Source organism: Anomaloglossus baeobatrachus, chromosome 3, assembly GCF_048569485.1.
Source record: "Anomaloglossus baeobatrachus isolate aAnoBae1 chromosome 3, aAnoBae1.hap1, whole genome shotgun sequence".
In the NCBI taxonomy this organism is placed as follows: domain Eukaryota; kingdom Metazoa; phylum Chordata; class Amphibia; order Anura; family Aromobatidae; genus Anomaloglossus; species Anomaloglossus baeobatrachus.
The window spans coordinates 454,262,424-454,279,232 of NC_134355.1; the positions used below are offsets into that span (position 1 = coordinate 454,262,424).

The 16,809-nt window shown below is 40.7% G+C and overlaps 1 protein-coding gene across 1 annotated transcript in view; it reads left to right on the plus strand.

Annotated features, from left to right (window-relative positions):
• Positions 1-16,809, plus strand: part of LOC142297270 (IgGFc-binding protein-like) — a 133,627-nt gene that overhangs the window by 27,928 nt on the left and 88,890 nt on the right. Inside the window, exons 19-30 of the mRNA XM_075341525.1 lie at positions 1-752; positions 2,643-2,693; positions 3,219-3,460; positions 4,381-4,664; positions 4,779-5,056; positions 6,964-7,562; positions 7,773-8,346; positions 8,450-8,649; positions 8,732-9,112; positions 9,312-9,595; positions 11,080-11,351; positions 11,444-11,548. The exon at positions 1-752 is cut by the window's left edge and continues 874 nt beyond it. Of these exons, the coding sequence (XP_075197640.1) occupies positions 1-752; positions 2,643-2,693; positions 3,219-3,460; positions 4,381-4,664; positions 4,779-5,056; positions 6,964-7,562; positions 7,773-8,346; positions 8,450-8,649; positions 8,732-9,112; positions 9,312-9,595; positions 11,080-11,351; positions 11,444-11,548 (4,022 nt within the window). The remainder of the gene's footprint in view (positions 753-2,642; positions 2,694-3,218; positions 3,461-4,380; positions 4,665-4,778; positions 5,057-6,963; positions 7,563-7,772; positions 8,347-8,449; positions 8,650-8,731; positions 9,113-9,311; positions 9,596-11,079; positions 11,352-11,443; positions 11,549-16,809) is intronic.

Here is a 16,809-nt window from a genome sequence, read left to right on the forward strand (position 1 = left end):
AAGAATATCTGAGAAGCCAGAATCCAAACCAACTGATGCAACTGTTAGCTTGGTAACTGACCCAACATCAAAAATTACAGTAGCAACGTCATCAAGAATATCTGAGAAGCCAGAATCCATACCAACCAAACCACTCATCACTGAAGATGCAACTCCTATAATACCAGAATCAACAACAGGCTTCATATCAGAAACAACAAAAACATCTTCATTAAGAACAGCTACTGACTCTACTTCAAAGATTGTGTCTCTCCCCCATGCGACTTCAAGGCAAACAGAGTCTGTAAAAACTGTGTCTGTTATCACTGAAAAACCTGCAAGTAGCAGTACAACTTTAACTATTTCTCCATCTGAAGCACAAACTACCCCTATCCCAGACGTAGCAAGCCCTGTGGTGCCATCATCAGCCATCACTGGAGCACCTATCATCAGTCCAACACCTAGCAGAACAACTACAACAATTTCAGATGCCTCAATTGTCTCCACTGTAAAACCTGATTCCACATCTCAAACTACAAAAATTACTGAGAGCCCAGAAACTGTTACTTCTACTCCTACTACTAAGACAACTATAACGACTACAATAAGGTCTTCAACTGAATCTGAATCAGCTACAGTGGCAACAATTTCTGAGACCCCAAGTTCCATCACTTCTCCATCAACCTCTAAATTAACAACTTCAACAATTTTGAGTTCTACAAGTAAAGACTCCATGTCAACAACTTCTAGGACACCTAGAACAACAACTGCAGGTATGTTTTCATTTCAGGTAAAACCGTTTACTTTAATTTACTCTATTAAGGTGTAACTAACAATCTGAAAAACAGCAAATAGGCAGATCTTACTTATGGCTAAAAATCTGTACCATAATTCATTTTGTTCTTTAGATAGCAAATTATTGTGAAGAATAGCAGTCTAAGGGGTACTTTGCACACTGCGACATCGCTAGCCGATTGTAGCGATGCTGAGCGCGATAGTCCCCGCCCCCGTCGCAGATGCAATCTCTTGTGATAGCTGCCGTAGTGAACATGATCGCTAGGGTAGCTTCCCACGCACTTACCTGCCCTGCGACGTCGCTCTGGCCGGCGACCCGCCACCTTCCGAAGGCGGCGGGTCGTGTGGTGTCACAGCAACGTCACATGGCAGGCGGCCAATAGAAGCGGAGGGGCAGAGGTGGGACGTAAACATCCTGCCCACCTCCTTCCTTCCGCATAGCCGGTGGAGGCAGGTAAGGAGAAGTTCCTCGCTCCTGCAGCTTCATACACAGGGATGTGTGCTGCCGCAGGAACGAGGAACAACATCGTACCTGCCGCTGCAGCGAAATTATGAGAATGATCGACACTACACAGATCACCGATTTACGACGCTTTTGCGATCGTTTATCGGTGCATCTAGGCTTTACACGTTGCGACGCCGTTACTGGCGCCGGATGTGCGTCACTTTCGATTTGACCCCAACAACATCGCAGTAGCGATGTCGCAACATGCAAAGTACCCCTAAGACTGTGTTCACATCTATGTTGAAGGCTGTGATATAATTTTGGTAAAATCAGATGTGTAAAGACAAAAACTTGATGGATCACATTATAGTTAATGGGGTTCATTGGGTGCCACTGGCTTCCATCATATGCAGGTTTTGGCACAGCTGTTTATTTACTTACTTTCCGTTCTTGAAGCAGAACCAAAGAATGAATAAAAGCACAGATGCCAATAAAGCTCTTAGGAAGAACTACTTTCACTATACTGATGTAGTATAAAAAAGAATGTTGAAGTATATTGCAGATTTATCAGTCAAGTAAAATTCTACCTGCTAGTATTTTTTGTTTCAAATGCTCAAACATAGAATCCTACCAGGCCTTAATTTATCCAAAACATGATTGGATAAAAATGTGATAAGAAGAAGTATTTTTTTTTTACAATTCTTCTGTTATTGACACTTGGTTTTGGATGGAAAAAAATAGTCTGCATCCACTGTACCTATGCTTTTTGTATAACATGGTTTAACAGTTTTTCTCCAGGTTTGTCATTTGATCAGCAGATCCAAAATATGTAAATGTGTGCAGAGATAAGTATGCTGTTGTTCTTTGATGAACACAATTGCTTTTCCTATACAATGATATATGATGATGTTTTATCAGTGTATTTTTTAGCTTGCTTTACTGTCTGTTGTATGCTCAACATTGAGTATTACCTGAAATAGAGATTTTTTTGTGTGTTTTTGTGTGTCCTCACTCATTGCTTGTCCATTTTTTGTTTCAATGATTTTATAGTAGTAGAAAAACTTGTGCGGGTTCAGCCCCATGAAAGTGAATTAAAATTCGGACCTCTGCATAGGCTAGTTGTAGCTATCATAAAGAAGCTCACAACCTTAAAATGGAAACAGCTGTTTTAAGAAATGTAGAGACAATATTCCATGCCCACTTAGTTATTTTTTATTCTTCTCATTTGCCTTCCATTGCCTTAAAATTAGCTTTATGCTTTCTGGTACTATGAGCGGCAATTAAAGAAAAGATCACTTTTTCAAGCCCTGCTATACTTTTTAAAACCATCTTATTTATATTTTTAATTTCCTTTATATATTTTATAAGGTATTTTAAGTACATTTATGAACCCAAAATAAATTATACATATTGTACTTTTCAGGTTCTACTCAAACATCAACGACCACAACACCTTTCATACCACCGGATTCTGGTATGTTTCCAAAGTAATTTATGATATCTGATATTTTAATGAATAGAAGTGTAGTATATATATATGTTTTGCTATTGCTATATTAATGCAAAGGCTTAGATAAGGGTTGATTTTTTTTTATAAAAGAGTTAAAGGGAAGGTAGTGTAATTTAATTGTGTGACAATATGTGTTGCTTCTTTTTAATGGAACCATTCTTTCCCATATGTGTAAATAATTAGTTAAGATTTGCAAAATATCTTTTGTGAAGTCTTATCTACTAACATATTTTGTGTAGTAGCATATAAGCTTTCCTCCTAGTGTTTAATGGAATTATATTTCCAAGTTTCCCTGTTCTAAAATCTAAAAGAATTCTTTTAGGTTTTATTCATTGCCTTTTTTCCATCTATCAAACTTGCAATAAATACCTGTGTATTTGGTAAAATAAAAAAAAATGTTATTTATTTAAATTAAAAAAACAATTGGGGATGGCACCACCATTAAATATATAGGATAATGAAACACATGATATATTTTTTTTTTGAAAGGTAATTGTGAAGTTAGCGGCGATCCACATTACTACACGTTTGATAACCAGGTTCACCACTTTATGGGAACCTGCACCTACACCTTATCCAAACTCTGTAAAGATGAAGGAAACCTTACAGACTTCAATGTTGAAGCGGCAAATGAGAACAGGGGAGGCAACACCAGAGTATCTTATGTCAAATATGTAAATGTGTATGTTTATGAATACAAGATCACACTGGAAAAGAATAGAGTCGTCAAGGTCAGTTCCTAACAATTTGTATTAGATCATGTTATTGTGATCTATTTTTTGTGGGTTCTTGTTTTTTTAGTAATTGTATCTATAGTAGTGCTTTCAGAGAATTAATCCTAAATGTATTCAGAACTGACTAACTGATAAAAGTTGGAAACGTTAATATATTTTTAGAATTGGTACAACCAATAGATAGAGCAATCTTTACAACAATAATGAGAAAAGGCCAACCTACAGTTCATCAGAGAATGTAGAACGTCAATGATGAAAATTTAAGAGGCCATTTGACAAATATATAATCATCCACAGGACACTTGGGGGTTGAAATTACTTAAAAATTAACAAGTTACTCTTAGTACCCAAATTATTGAACTTCTTCCTCCAATTATTTTTATTCAATATCTATCATTCACGGTACTTTTGTATCACTAATGTGCTGATGCCACTGACACCAAGACCCTCTGTCATGCAACGTTTCAGGGACTCACACCCTTTTCCTCCTTGATGATTGTTTAGTTTTGTTTGACAAGAACACAGTGTTTTCTAAACAGGAGAGCTAATCACTATTGATCTGTTGTCAGGTGCCATATGTATAGCTATTAGAAGCCATACTAATATATATATATATATATATATATATATATATATATGTATATATATATGTATGTATGTATGTATGTATGTATGTATGCATGTATGTATGTATGTATGTATGTATGTGTGTGTGTGTGTTTGTGTGTATATGAATCCCAATCGTAAAACACAATGTTGAAAATAATTACCTTTCTCCACATATAACCAATGCTAATGCAAAAAAAGCCTGTTTTTCTAAAACGTCTAAAGAATAGCCAACAGTGCAAATTAGATGTGTTTATCTTCTTTTATTGTCAATATTTTTAAGAATTGATTATAACATTAATATCTTACAGGTTAATGGACAGACAGTGACACTGCCGATTCACCTGGCACCTGATGTTGATGTATTCATCACTGGATCCAATGTCTTGTTAACAACAGGCTTTGGATTGCAAGTGAAGTTTGATGGAAACCACAAAGTCCAAGTAATTATCCCAGGATACTACTCTGGTAAAGTGTGTGGACTGTGTGGAAACTTCAACGGAAACGCTCCTGATGATTTCCTGAATCCGGATGGTGTACTAGAACCTGATTCAAACAGTCTTGGAAACAGTTGGCAGGTTGATAATGACACAAGGTAACATATAATTATTTTGATTAGAGTGTACAATTTTTTCTTATATATTAGTTTCTGCTATTTTATTTCTAATTGAGCCAATAAGTATTATGTATTTTTTTATTTCTTTTAAAGGTGCACTCCAGGAGTTGACCATCCATCCAGCTGTACTGATGAAGATAAAGAAACCATTGCCAGCAACGGCATCTGTGGAATCATTACGGACAAAAATGGACCATTCAAAGATTGTCATGATGTCATCAATCCTCTAGTTTACTTCGATAACTGTGTATATGATTTGTGTGAAACCAACCTGGATGCGGAAATATTGTGTGATAGTCTACAGGCCTATGCTGATTCTTGTCAGTCAAATGGAGTTACTATTGGACAGTGGAGAAATGACACTTTCTGTCGTAAGTCAATATCAAACCTTACATTCTGAAAACCATTTATACATTCCTACTCATTTTTTTAACAAATATTACAGTAACAAATATTTGAAGAAGCAACACGTTCACTAAGAAAATTAGATTTTAAAGTTTGTGCACCATTCATTCTTTTTTCCTAATACCTTTAGAAATATTATTTTACCAATTGATACAGTGCGAATGAAGTTGGTATAAATACCGTATTTTTCGGACCATAAGATGCACTTTCTTCCCCACAAATGTTGGGGGAAAGTTGGGGGTGCGTCTTATGGTCTGACTGTGGCTACGGGTAATGAGGTGCTGCGGTGGAGCGGGTCATCGGGGGCATGAGCAGGCTATAGCAGCCTGCTGTGACCACGTGGGCCCGCTCATTACATATGCATGCCCATCCTCCCGCCCATTTCTCAGCGCAGAAGCCGGCGCTGACAGGTGGGCGGGAAGACGAGCGGGGACGCGTGCATAGTAAAGAGCCGGCCCGCATGATCCCCCCTGGCAATTACAGCCTGGAGTGATCATGTGCGGCTGTATTCACTGCTCCCCGCGCGTCATCATCAGCGCGGGGTGTAGTGAATCAGTACACTCACCCATCCCCGTGTGTGGAGCCGCCCCCTGCAGCACGCGATGTCTTCCTGTCTGTGCTGGTCAGCTGATCTGTGCTGGTCAGCTGATCGGCACAGACAGGAAGACATCGCGTGCTGCAGGGGAACGGCTCCACACACACACACAGGTCAGTGGTGCAGAGAGGAAGATGATCGGCTGCAGGGAGTGAGGAAAAGGTGAGTATAAACGTTTGTTTTTTTTTCTCTGTGCTATAGGATACAGGCCATATACCAGGATGGTATATGAGCACGATGGGGGCATATAGCAGGATGGGAGTATATGAGCAGGATGGATGGGGGGTATATGAACAGGATGGGGATATATGAACAGGATGGGAGTATATGAGCAGGATGGATGGGGGGTATATGAACAGGATGGGGGTATATGAACAAGATGGGGTATATGAACAGGATGGCAGTATATGAACAGAATGGATGGGGGGTATATGAACAGGATGGGGGTATATGAACAGGATGGGGGGTATATGAACAGGATGGGAGTATATGAGCAGGATGGATGGGGGTATATGAACAGGATGGGGGTATATAAACAGGATGGAGGTATATGAACAGGATGGGGGTATATGAACAGGATGGGGGAATATGAGCAGGATGGATGGCGAAATATGAGCAGGATGGATGGGGGAATATGAGCAGGATGGATGGGGGTATATCAATAGGATGGGGGTATATGAACAGGATGGGGGAATATGAGCAGGATGCTGGTATATAAGCAGGATGGGGGTATATGAGCAGGATGGGGGTTTATAGCAGGATCATATACAAGGCAGGAGGATCATTACCAGGATGGGGTACCTTAGTAGAGAATTTGGAGACATTACCCCCATAATAGTGTCAGCAGCAGATCCTCGCCCCATAATAGTGTGTCATGACCACATTTTTTTGCTTAAAGTTTTATTTTCCTATATTCCTCCTCTAAAACCAGGGTGCGTCTTATAGTCCGGTGCGTCTTATAGTCCGAAAAATACGGTATTCAGCAAAGGTTTTCTGCAGGCCAAGCTGTAACTGAAAAATACGCAGTAGTTCATCTATTAAGGCTACTCTTAAATTTTATACATATTTTCAAATTAAGAATTTACTTAAATGTGTAAAGATTTTAAAGAAACACAGCTTATACTATTATAGAATAGTGTTTGCCTTGAGCTAAACATGCAAAGCAAAAAACAGAAAGTGACTAATAAACATAATCCCTGTGACCCAAAATCTTTAGATGTATTTTACTTATTGATTTAATTCACTTATTCATTTATTGATGTATTTATTTTTTTCTAGAACCAAAGTGTCCTCCGAACAGTCACTTTGAGCATTGCGGTACTGCCTGTCCAGCTACCTGTGTCAACCCAGGAGCCCCAGCCACCTGCACCCTTCCATGTGCTGAATCCTGTATATGTGATGCAGGTTATGTGCTTTATGGCAATAAGTGTGTTCCAGATGACAAATGTGGATGCTGGGATGATGATAAATATTATGAAGTAGATTCTGAGTTCTGGACTGATGATACTTGTTCTACAAAGTGCAGATGCCCCTCAGCTGGAAGTGGCCTCAAATGTGTCAGTGATTCCTGTCCCAGCAATCAGTATTGTGGTATTTCAAATGGTGTTCCAGGATGCCACTATTTTACATATGGAATTTGTCGGGTCCATAATGATCCTCACTACGACACCTTTGATAGACTGAACCACAATTTCATGGGTCTATGTACGTACAGCCTTGCAAAGTTGTGCAACAATACCTCTTCTCCAGAGTATTTCAATATTGAAGCAAAAAATGAACACCGAGGAGATCCCACTGTGTCATTTGTGAAGCACGTCCTTGTTGAAGTTTATAGGCAAAAAGTTCAAATGATGAAAAATGAAAAAGATCGTGTTTTGGTGAGTAGAACAATGTTTTATTCCAAAGGAAAAAACAGATACATATGCTCTTGAGCGTTTTCTGGTTCTCTGGTTGGAAACTATAAAATTACACTTAGTTTCCAAAAACAATGACTTGTTTTTGCCAGGTGGTTCTAGCTTGAATAGAATATTAAATTTGAGACATATTGTTTTATTCTAATTTCTACTACTTATTGCAATGCTTCGTAGGTCAATGAAATCTGGACCACACTTCCCGTCACGTTAGTTGGAGGAGCAGTGACTGTTAAATGGACTGGAAAATATGTCAGCCTCCAGACTGATTTTAAGTTGACAGTCTCATATGACGTAGATACTTCCGTGGAGGTGAAACTTCCTAGCAACTACTCTGGCCTAACTTGCGGTATGTGTGGTAACTTTAACAACCGCAGGCAAGATGATTACATGATGCCCAACGGACTCCAAGCAGAGAACTCTGAACAGCTAGGACATAGCTGGATTGTAGAAGATGATGATCCACTTTGCAATAAAGATGACCCAGAGCCCTCACCCCCACCAACTTGTACATCAGAAGACCATGAACTTTATAAAAGTGATTCATTGTGTGGTCTTCTAATAAGTAAAGATGGTCCTTTCCATGTATGTAATTCGGTCATCAGTCCTGGTGGATTCATGGAAAGCTGCCTATTTGACATGTGTGCGCTGAATGGTGATCCAGAAATACTCTGCAGTCTATTAGCAGCCTATGCTGATGCTTGCCAGAAAGAAGGCATTTCTATATCTTGGCGAAACAGCACATTCTGTCGTAAGTAATATCACACATATATCTTTATCTTTTTAAGCCAGAAAAGAGAAAGGAAGTTACCATATAGTTAGATTGTGTCATTAACAAGTATTTCTTCCTTTAGCTGCTGAATGTCCAGAAAACAGTTACTTCACCACATGTGCATCTGCCTGTCCCGTGACATGCGTAGACCCATACCCTACAGGAAACTGCAGCTTGCCATGCTCTGAAGGCTGTGAGTGTGATTCTGGATATGTCTTCAGTGGAGGAACGTGTGTACCGGAGTCACATTGTGGCTGCTTGTACAATGATGTTTACTATATGGTAGGCAGGGAACTAATACTGTCTTTATATTATCTGTGTCTCTGGTGTCCACATTCATTTTAATAATGTTTTCTAATGACAGGAAGGAGAACAATTCATTCCAGATAACTGTGAAAACCAATGCACCTGTCTAGGAAACAACACTATTAGCTGTTCGTCAATGTCCTGTGCAGAAGACGAAATCTGTAAGGTGCAGGATGGATTATTGGGATGCTACCAACCAAGCACAGCAATCTGCCACATATATGGAGACCCCCACTACACCACATTTGATGGCACCGTCCATCACTTCCAGGGTGCATGTACTTATACTGTAGTAGGGATATGTGCTAATTCATCTCGCAACTTCAGTATCACCACCCGCAATGAGCACAGAGGTAACCCAAGCTGGACCGCCATCAATTCTGTTAATCTAACTGTTGAGGAAATAGAGATCTACATTGGAAAGAACAACATTGTACAAGTAAGAGTTTAGAGAAATGTAGATGAACTGTTATTTCTGCTTTTAATTAATTTCATCTAATGGTATGGATAACTGTTAATAGCAGTGTAAACCCCAAGGAGACATTTTTGCGTGATTGCATAATGATATTTATACTAAAAATGAAACCTATCATTGTATGGCAAACATCAATCACCTCTTCCGATGTCCCTTTTTTCAGGTTAATAATGTGCTTGTCACCCTTCCTGCCAATGTGTCTGGCATAATCATCACACAGAATGGCCACTATGTTACCGTCAGCACAAACTTTGGCCTTGAGCTTCAGTTTAATGGTGATCATGAATTGTTTGTGAGAGTGAAAGAGTATTTCAAGGATGCACTATGTGGATTGTGTGGCACCTACAATGATGACCACCATGATGACTTAATGAAACCTGATGGCAGCATTGTAACAAATGTCAATGAGTTTGGAAACAGTTGGAGAGTCCCAGATGATGGATGGCCGTAAGTATCTTGTTGAACTCCTTGTTAAAAATAAACATTTACTATTAAAACTAACAAACTTATCCTGGAGTAAAATGTTGGATCATTCTGGCTATTGCAAATCAGTAAATGAGGCAAATATTTATTATTTAACTTATTTCTTGCATATATTAAGCTTCACCAACGCCCTTATTCTATAGGATGTAAATATCCGTCATAAGTACTTGTAAACTAGTGTTACATGATGGATATATAGGTCATGGGGATTGATCTGTTACTGATTCTATACTCATGTATAAACAGCAGGGCTCACATTGTACCTGCTTGTATTTGTGTTCTCGCCAATCCTACCATCAAATTTAAAGCTTAAAAAACCAACAGTATCTCCCCATAGAGATGTGATAAAAATTAGGTAACGTTTATCCCCAAAAAAACAAGCCACCATCCAGCTCCATCAACGAAGAAATAAAAATATTATGGCTCCTGAACTGTGAATTGGTACAATAAAAAACAAAATTAGATGGTCATGAAGGCAAACTTAGGGCCCATCCTTAAAGGGTTAAACAAAAACTTTAGGATTTCTCAAGATCTACACTAAATATCTTAGATTTTCCTGACATAGTTTGATTATTTCCCATAAAAAAAGTTGCAAATGTAAACTTATATTTTATCAGATTAAAAAAAAATGTACAATATATACAGTAATTGTCCAACACTAATGCATATGGGAGAATCCTGGCGGTGCAGCAATTGTCTAAACATTTGTATATTCAAAAGATAAGTCTTTGTTAGAGATGTTCTTCTGCCGTTCATTTATTTTATTTATTTGTTTTAATCACCTAGATAGCACTATAAATTCCACAGCGCTTTACAGATGTGATCATCACTGTCCCCATTGGGGCTCACACTCTAAATTCCCAATCAGTATGTTTTTGGAGTTTGGGAGGAAATTGGAGAACCCAGAGAAAACTCATGCAAACATGGGGAGAACATACAAACTCCTTCCAGATGTTGCCCTGGTTGGGATTTGAATCCATTACCCCAACACTGAAAGAATGCAGTGCTGAGTCTGACCGCTAAGCCTCACATTACCCAGAAAAAGTCTTGAGTTTCCCATTGGCTTCTATTATACTCAGGTACTTGAGTCGCGCCCATCAGAGCATCAACTGCTTGTTACAAGTACCGAGCCCCTGAGCATGGTAGAGCTCGCCCATCACTAGTCTCTACCTATAGACAAACAGGGTCAGACCTCAAATTCAAACCAAGCTAGGAGAGATAAAATCGGCAGAAAGCAGCACAAAGAATAGTTCCCATGTGTACGCCATGTTATTTTTCAGTACCTCTCTGTGATAAAAAAAACCCTGTTAGTGTTAGATTAAAACATTATATTTATGAAACACAATCAAATGCATGATAAGCTAGACTAATATCAACCAAAGTCCTATTTGCCACTAATTAATAATTTAATACAATGTATATATCAATCTTTTAAATTTGTTTTTCAGATGTGAATCTACACCACCACCCCCAATAGTCTGTCCTCCTTCTATACTGCAAGAGGCCCAACTGAAATGTTGGATTCTTAGACAAATTGATGGACCTTTCAAACTTTGCCATGCAGTTCTTCGTCCCCATCAATATTTTGACAGCTGCCTCTTTGATCAGTGTGTCACTGGTGGAGATGATGATTTGATTTGCAGTGTCCTTGCAGCTTATGCGGCAGCATGTGAAAGCTTAGGTGTTGATTTGGGAGACTGGATCAATAACACCATTTGTGGTAGGATGGCTTTTCTTTTTTTTGGAGGGAGGGTGAGTTGTTGGGTAACTTCAGTATTGAATTTGATCATTGAACTTTATTCTGTCTTACAGATCCAAATAGACCACCAACAACTCCATCTAGGCCACCTACTTCACCACCGCACACAAGCTTGATCTCTACTTCACAACCTTTAATAATATCAACAAGAGATCCAGGTACAGTTGGAGACATTGCTACATTCCGGTTTATTATGGTATAGTTTAAAAAAGATCAGTTGCATGACCGTTAAATATGTAAAATACTCTATTGAGGCATATTTTGCATCTGTATGCAGAATAATTCAAATTTCTAATATTTCAAAGGCAGTGCTCTAGGAAGAAAGGTATGAGTTAAAAAGATTCTTATTTTGGACCATAAATAATAAAGGTAAAGCATGTTCTGTTATGTAGACATCAGAAAAAGCTCGTGGAAGCAGAAAATGTGTTTTTTTTATTTTGAGGAAAGAAGTTATTCAGCTTCTTTTACAGTGCACAAACTAATATATATAGCTGAGTGTATGTGTGTGTATGTATGTGTGTGTGTATGTATGTTCGCTAAAGGAATCCGAACCGTCGCATATACAATCACAAAATTTTGCACAGCCATCTCATTCGACTCAGGGAATGTCATAGACTATGTTTTGAGGGACAGAGAGAGACAGAGAGAGAGACAGAGACACAGACAGAGTGAGCGAGACAGAAAGGGAGTACTACAGCTAGTTTACCATGAAAATGAAATAGTTCACCCTCACATGGTGCCTGAAGAAGTAGCCAATCTTGATGCAGATGGAGAGCTGCACCTTACATTTAGTACTATGCTCTACTAAAGTGTAGAGTTGAGCGCGGTTCTCGGTTCTCCAGTTCTAAGCTCGAGTGATTTTTGGGGCTGTTCGAGATCGAACTAGAACTCGAGCTTTTTGCAAAAGCTCGATAGTTCTAGATACGTTCGAGAACGGTTCTAGCAGCAAAAAGCAGGGCTTTTTACAGCTACAGTGAGCAGGAGCCATCGCTGGCAGCCTGCCAGAAGCTGGTAACCAAGATAAACATCGGGTATCTAAACAAAACGCTTTGGTTAGCAACCCGATGTTTATCTTAGTTACGTGCAGGAAGCCCACACTTTCCCGCTCAGCTCTCCCCGCCCCCTCCTGCCCGCGGCATGTACACATACATACATACACACACACACACACACACACATACACATACACCCCCCCCCCGCTCGGCTTACCTGCAGTGGTGAAGTCCCGCCATCCCGACCTCAGCGCTGTCACTTTCCTCCATGGTCCATGGCCGCCGCCCGCTTGTCACATCACCTTCTCTCGCTTCCGACCCGAGACTGACTAGCGGTGACGTCACGGACCTCTCGCGATACTTGAGGGGAAGGCGCCGGTCATTGAACTCAGTGACAGGGGCTGTCGGCAGTGCTGGAGATCAGCGCAGGTAATGTACCTCGCTCCTGACAGCAGCACTTGTCACCCCCCTGCAGTGACCTGGGCTGACCCATTGATGTTAGCTCAGGTCACTGCACTGCTCTCCCAGCCAATGGGGAACATCCTGCTCTTCATTGACTGGGACAGTGTGGATCGTCATGGCAACCCCTTGGATTACAGCAGACCTGGATTTGTTTTTCAATCTAATAAATTGGTTAAAGAGGGAATGTTTTGGGGAGTGTTTTTTCAAATAAAAATGTGTTTGTCGTCTATTTTTTTTTATTACTGACTGGGTTGGTGATGTCGGGTATCTGATAGACGCCTGACCTCACCAACCCCAGGGCTTGATGCCAGGTGACATTACACATCTGGTATTAACCCCATATATTACCCCGTTTGCCACCGCACCAGGGCGCGGGATGAGCTGGGGCGAAGCACCAGGATTGGCGCATCTAATGGATGCGACACTTCTGGGGCGGCTGCGGCCTGCTATTTTTAGGCTGGGGAGAGTCCAATAACCATGGACCTCCCTAGTCTGAGAATATCAGGCCCCAGCTGTCTGCTTTACCTTGGCTGGTGATCCAGTTTTGGTGGACCCCTACGTGTTTTTTTTTTAAATTATTTATTTAATTTAAAATAACAGCGTGGAGTGCCCTCAGTTTTGGATTACCAGCCAAGGTGAGGTTGCCAGCTGTGGTCTGCAGGCTGCAGCCGTCTGCTTTACCCTAGCTGGCTACAAAACTAGGGGGAACCCTACGTCATTTTCTTTTTCATTTTTTTGGCTAAATACAAAGCTAAGCACCCCTTAGTGCCACATGAAAGGCACCAAAGGGTGCTCCACTTTTTCTCCACTTTTTCTCCACTTTTTCTCCACTTTTTCTCCACTTTTTCTACATTTTTTTCTCCATTTTTTCCAACTTTTTCTCCACTTTATCTCCACTTTTTCTCCATTTTTTTCTCCACTTTTCTCCACTTTTTCTCCACTTTTTCTCCATTTTTTTCTCCACTTTTTCTCCACTTTTTCTCCATTTTTTTCTCCACTTTTTCTCCACTTTTTCTCCACTTTTTCTCCACTTTTTCTCCACTTTTTTTTCTCCACTTTTTCTCCACTTTTTCTCCACTTTTTTCTCCACTTTTTCTCCACTTTTTCTCCACTTTTTCTCTGTTCTTTTTCTATGGTCGGTCTACCCATTAGCTCTGCCATGCATACTGTAGCTCTACACCTACTGCACATGTTACTTTATGATTGACATCTCTTTCGTACCAGAGCTGTCTAAGTCTACTCTGACCCCATATTTGTCATTACTATATTGTCCTTGTACTGTATTATGACATTTGTATCATGTGTTTCATTTCTTGCTGTGTTGCAATTTTTTTGCTGCATCCCAATTGTACCTCTACATTGTTCGAGTTTATGTTATTGTTCTCTCACTCTTATGTGATACTGATTATTGTCATTTTTCATGATTACATGCAGATAAGTCCAATCTGACGAAGGCTCAGGCCGAAACGTCATTTGTAACTTGTTTTGGACAAAAACATATATGCTTATGAAAAAATGTTTTTTCTTAATACGGACCAATAAAGAGTGATTTTGCATTACTATCCGTTGTGACTTACTGACTTAGTCTGGGAGATTTAGAGTGCCGAGGTTACTCACTAATTTTATCTATTATTACCTCTGAGCACCTATATACCAGTGAGCAGAGCTTCCTCTACAGTAGTTCTCCTGATTAGGCATGCCCTTACCTCATGAGCAGGGCATTGCAGCTTTGGTAGCAACCATTACGACATGGACTCTGCTGCTGTGGACCCGGGGAGAGTGAGTGCAGATTCATTGCACCCACACTCCTCACATGAAGGGTCCGCACTCCTAGAAAATGGGGGATACGTTCCCTGAGTGTCTCCCCCCCATATTCTAGACGGTCCAGAGTCGTCGTGGGACCCCTTTATTTTTTTTCTTACAATAAATTGGTGAAAGAGGAAATGTTTTGGGGACTGTTTTTTCAAATAAATTTCTTTTGTCGATTTTTTGTTTTTGTTAGTACTGACAGTTTATGATGTTGGGTATCTAATAGATGCCATGGCATCACAAACTGCTGGGCTTGATCTCAGGTGACTTTACAGCTAGTATCAACCCGATTTATTACCCCGTTTGCCAATGCACCAGGGCACGGGATGAGCTGGGGTGAAGCGCCAGGATTGGCGCATCTAGTGGATGCGCCACGTCTGGGGTGCCTGCGGCCTGCTATTTTTAGGCTGTGAAGGCCCAATAACTATGGACCTTTCCACCCTGAGAATACCAGACCACAGCTGTCCGCTTTACCTTGGTGATCCAATTTGGGGGGGACCCTACTTTTATTGTGTAATTATTAATATTTATAAAATAATTATAAAAAAGAGCCTGAGGGGACCTCCACATTGGATCCCCAACCACGGTAAAGCTGCCAGCTGTGGTTTTCAGGCTACAGCCGTCTGCTTTACCCTAGCTGGCTATCAAAAATGGGGGGACCCAACGTCATTTTTTTTTTTAACCATTTTTTAAATAGAAAAAATTAATGGGCTTCCCTGTATTTTGATTGCCAACCAAGGTAACGGCAGGCAGATGGGGGTGGCAACCCATAGCTGTCTGCTTTATCTGCGCTGAAAATCAAAAATACCGCGGAGCGCTACGTCATTTTTTTAAAGATTTATTTTTACAGTACTGTGATGTCCAGCAATCAAAATACAGGGAAGCCCATTTTATTTTTAGTTATTTAAATAAATAATTAAAAAAAATATATATGGGCTCCCGCTGCATTTTTTGTATTGCTAGCTAAGGGTAATCCAAGCAGCTACTGGCTGCTAACCCCCACTGCTTGGTGTTACCTTCACTGGCAATGGAAAATCCAGGGAAGCATTTTTTATTTTTTTTGCCAAAAAACTAGAAAAAAAAGGACGTGAGCTTCGCCATATTTTTGTATGCTAGCCAGGTACAGCAGGCAGCCACGGGCTGCCTCCAACCCCCAGTTGCCTATTTGTACCCGGCTGGGAACCAAAAATATAGGGAAGCCCGTTTTTTTTTAATTATTTCACTTATTTCATGAAATAATTAAAAAACAAATGACGTGGGCTTTGCCCCATTTTTGTGTCCAGCCGGGTACAACTAGGCAGCTGGGGATTGAAATCCGCAGCACAGGTTAGCCCGAGGTTTCTGGGCGCCTCTGCTGCGGATTTCAGTCCGCAGCCGTCCCAGAAAATGGCGCTCTCATAGAAGCGCCATCATCTGGCGCTGTATCCAACTCTTCCAACAGCCCTGGAGCCGGGTGGCTTGTTGGGTAATCATGAGTTAATATTGGCTTTATTTTACTAGCCAGTATTAAGGCAGAGATTCTTAATGTCAGGCACGTTTGACCCGGCCATTAAGAATCTCCAATAAAGGGTTAAAAAAAAACACCACACAGAGAAAAAATACTTTAATAGAAATAAATACACAGACACATTAGAGACTCCATCTTTATTACCCCCTGTCAGCCCTCCACGATCCTGCTCTTCTGTCTTCTTTCTTTCTAGTGTAGTAGTAGTGACGATTGTAGTGAGGAAGGATGAGATTCACCAGCTCATCACTTGGGGCTGGGGAACCTCCATCCTCACTACAATCCTCACTAGTGTAGTAGTAGTGACGATTGTAGTGAGGAAGGATGAGATTCACCAGCTCATCACTTGGGGCTGGGGAACCTCCATCCTCACTACAATCATCACTACAATCGTGCAGCAGCGTGCAGCCTTCACTCCGTGAGTGATCACTGCTGGCTGTCAGCGGTAACCGCGGTAACGCTGACAGACGCGTTACCATAGCAACGGTGCTCTCGGAGCCGCGGTTAGCGGTGACGTCACCGCTAACTGCGTTGCTATGGCAACGGTGATCTCCGTTAATGACCGGCTGTGTCAGCCGGTCCCTAAAGGAACGGGGAGTCGACCGTGTGCTAGAGCATGTCGCCGGTACACGGCGATACACATATGTGCACC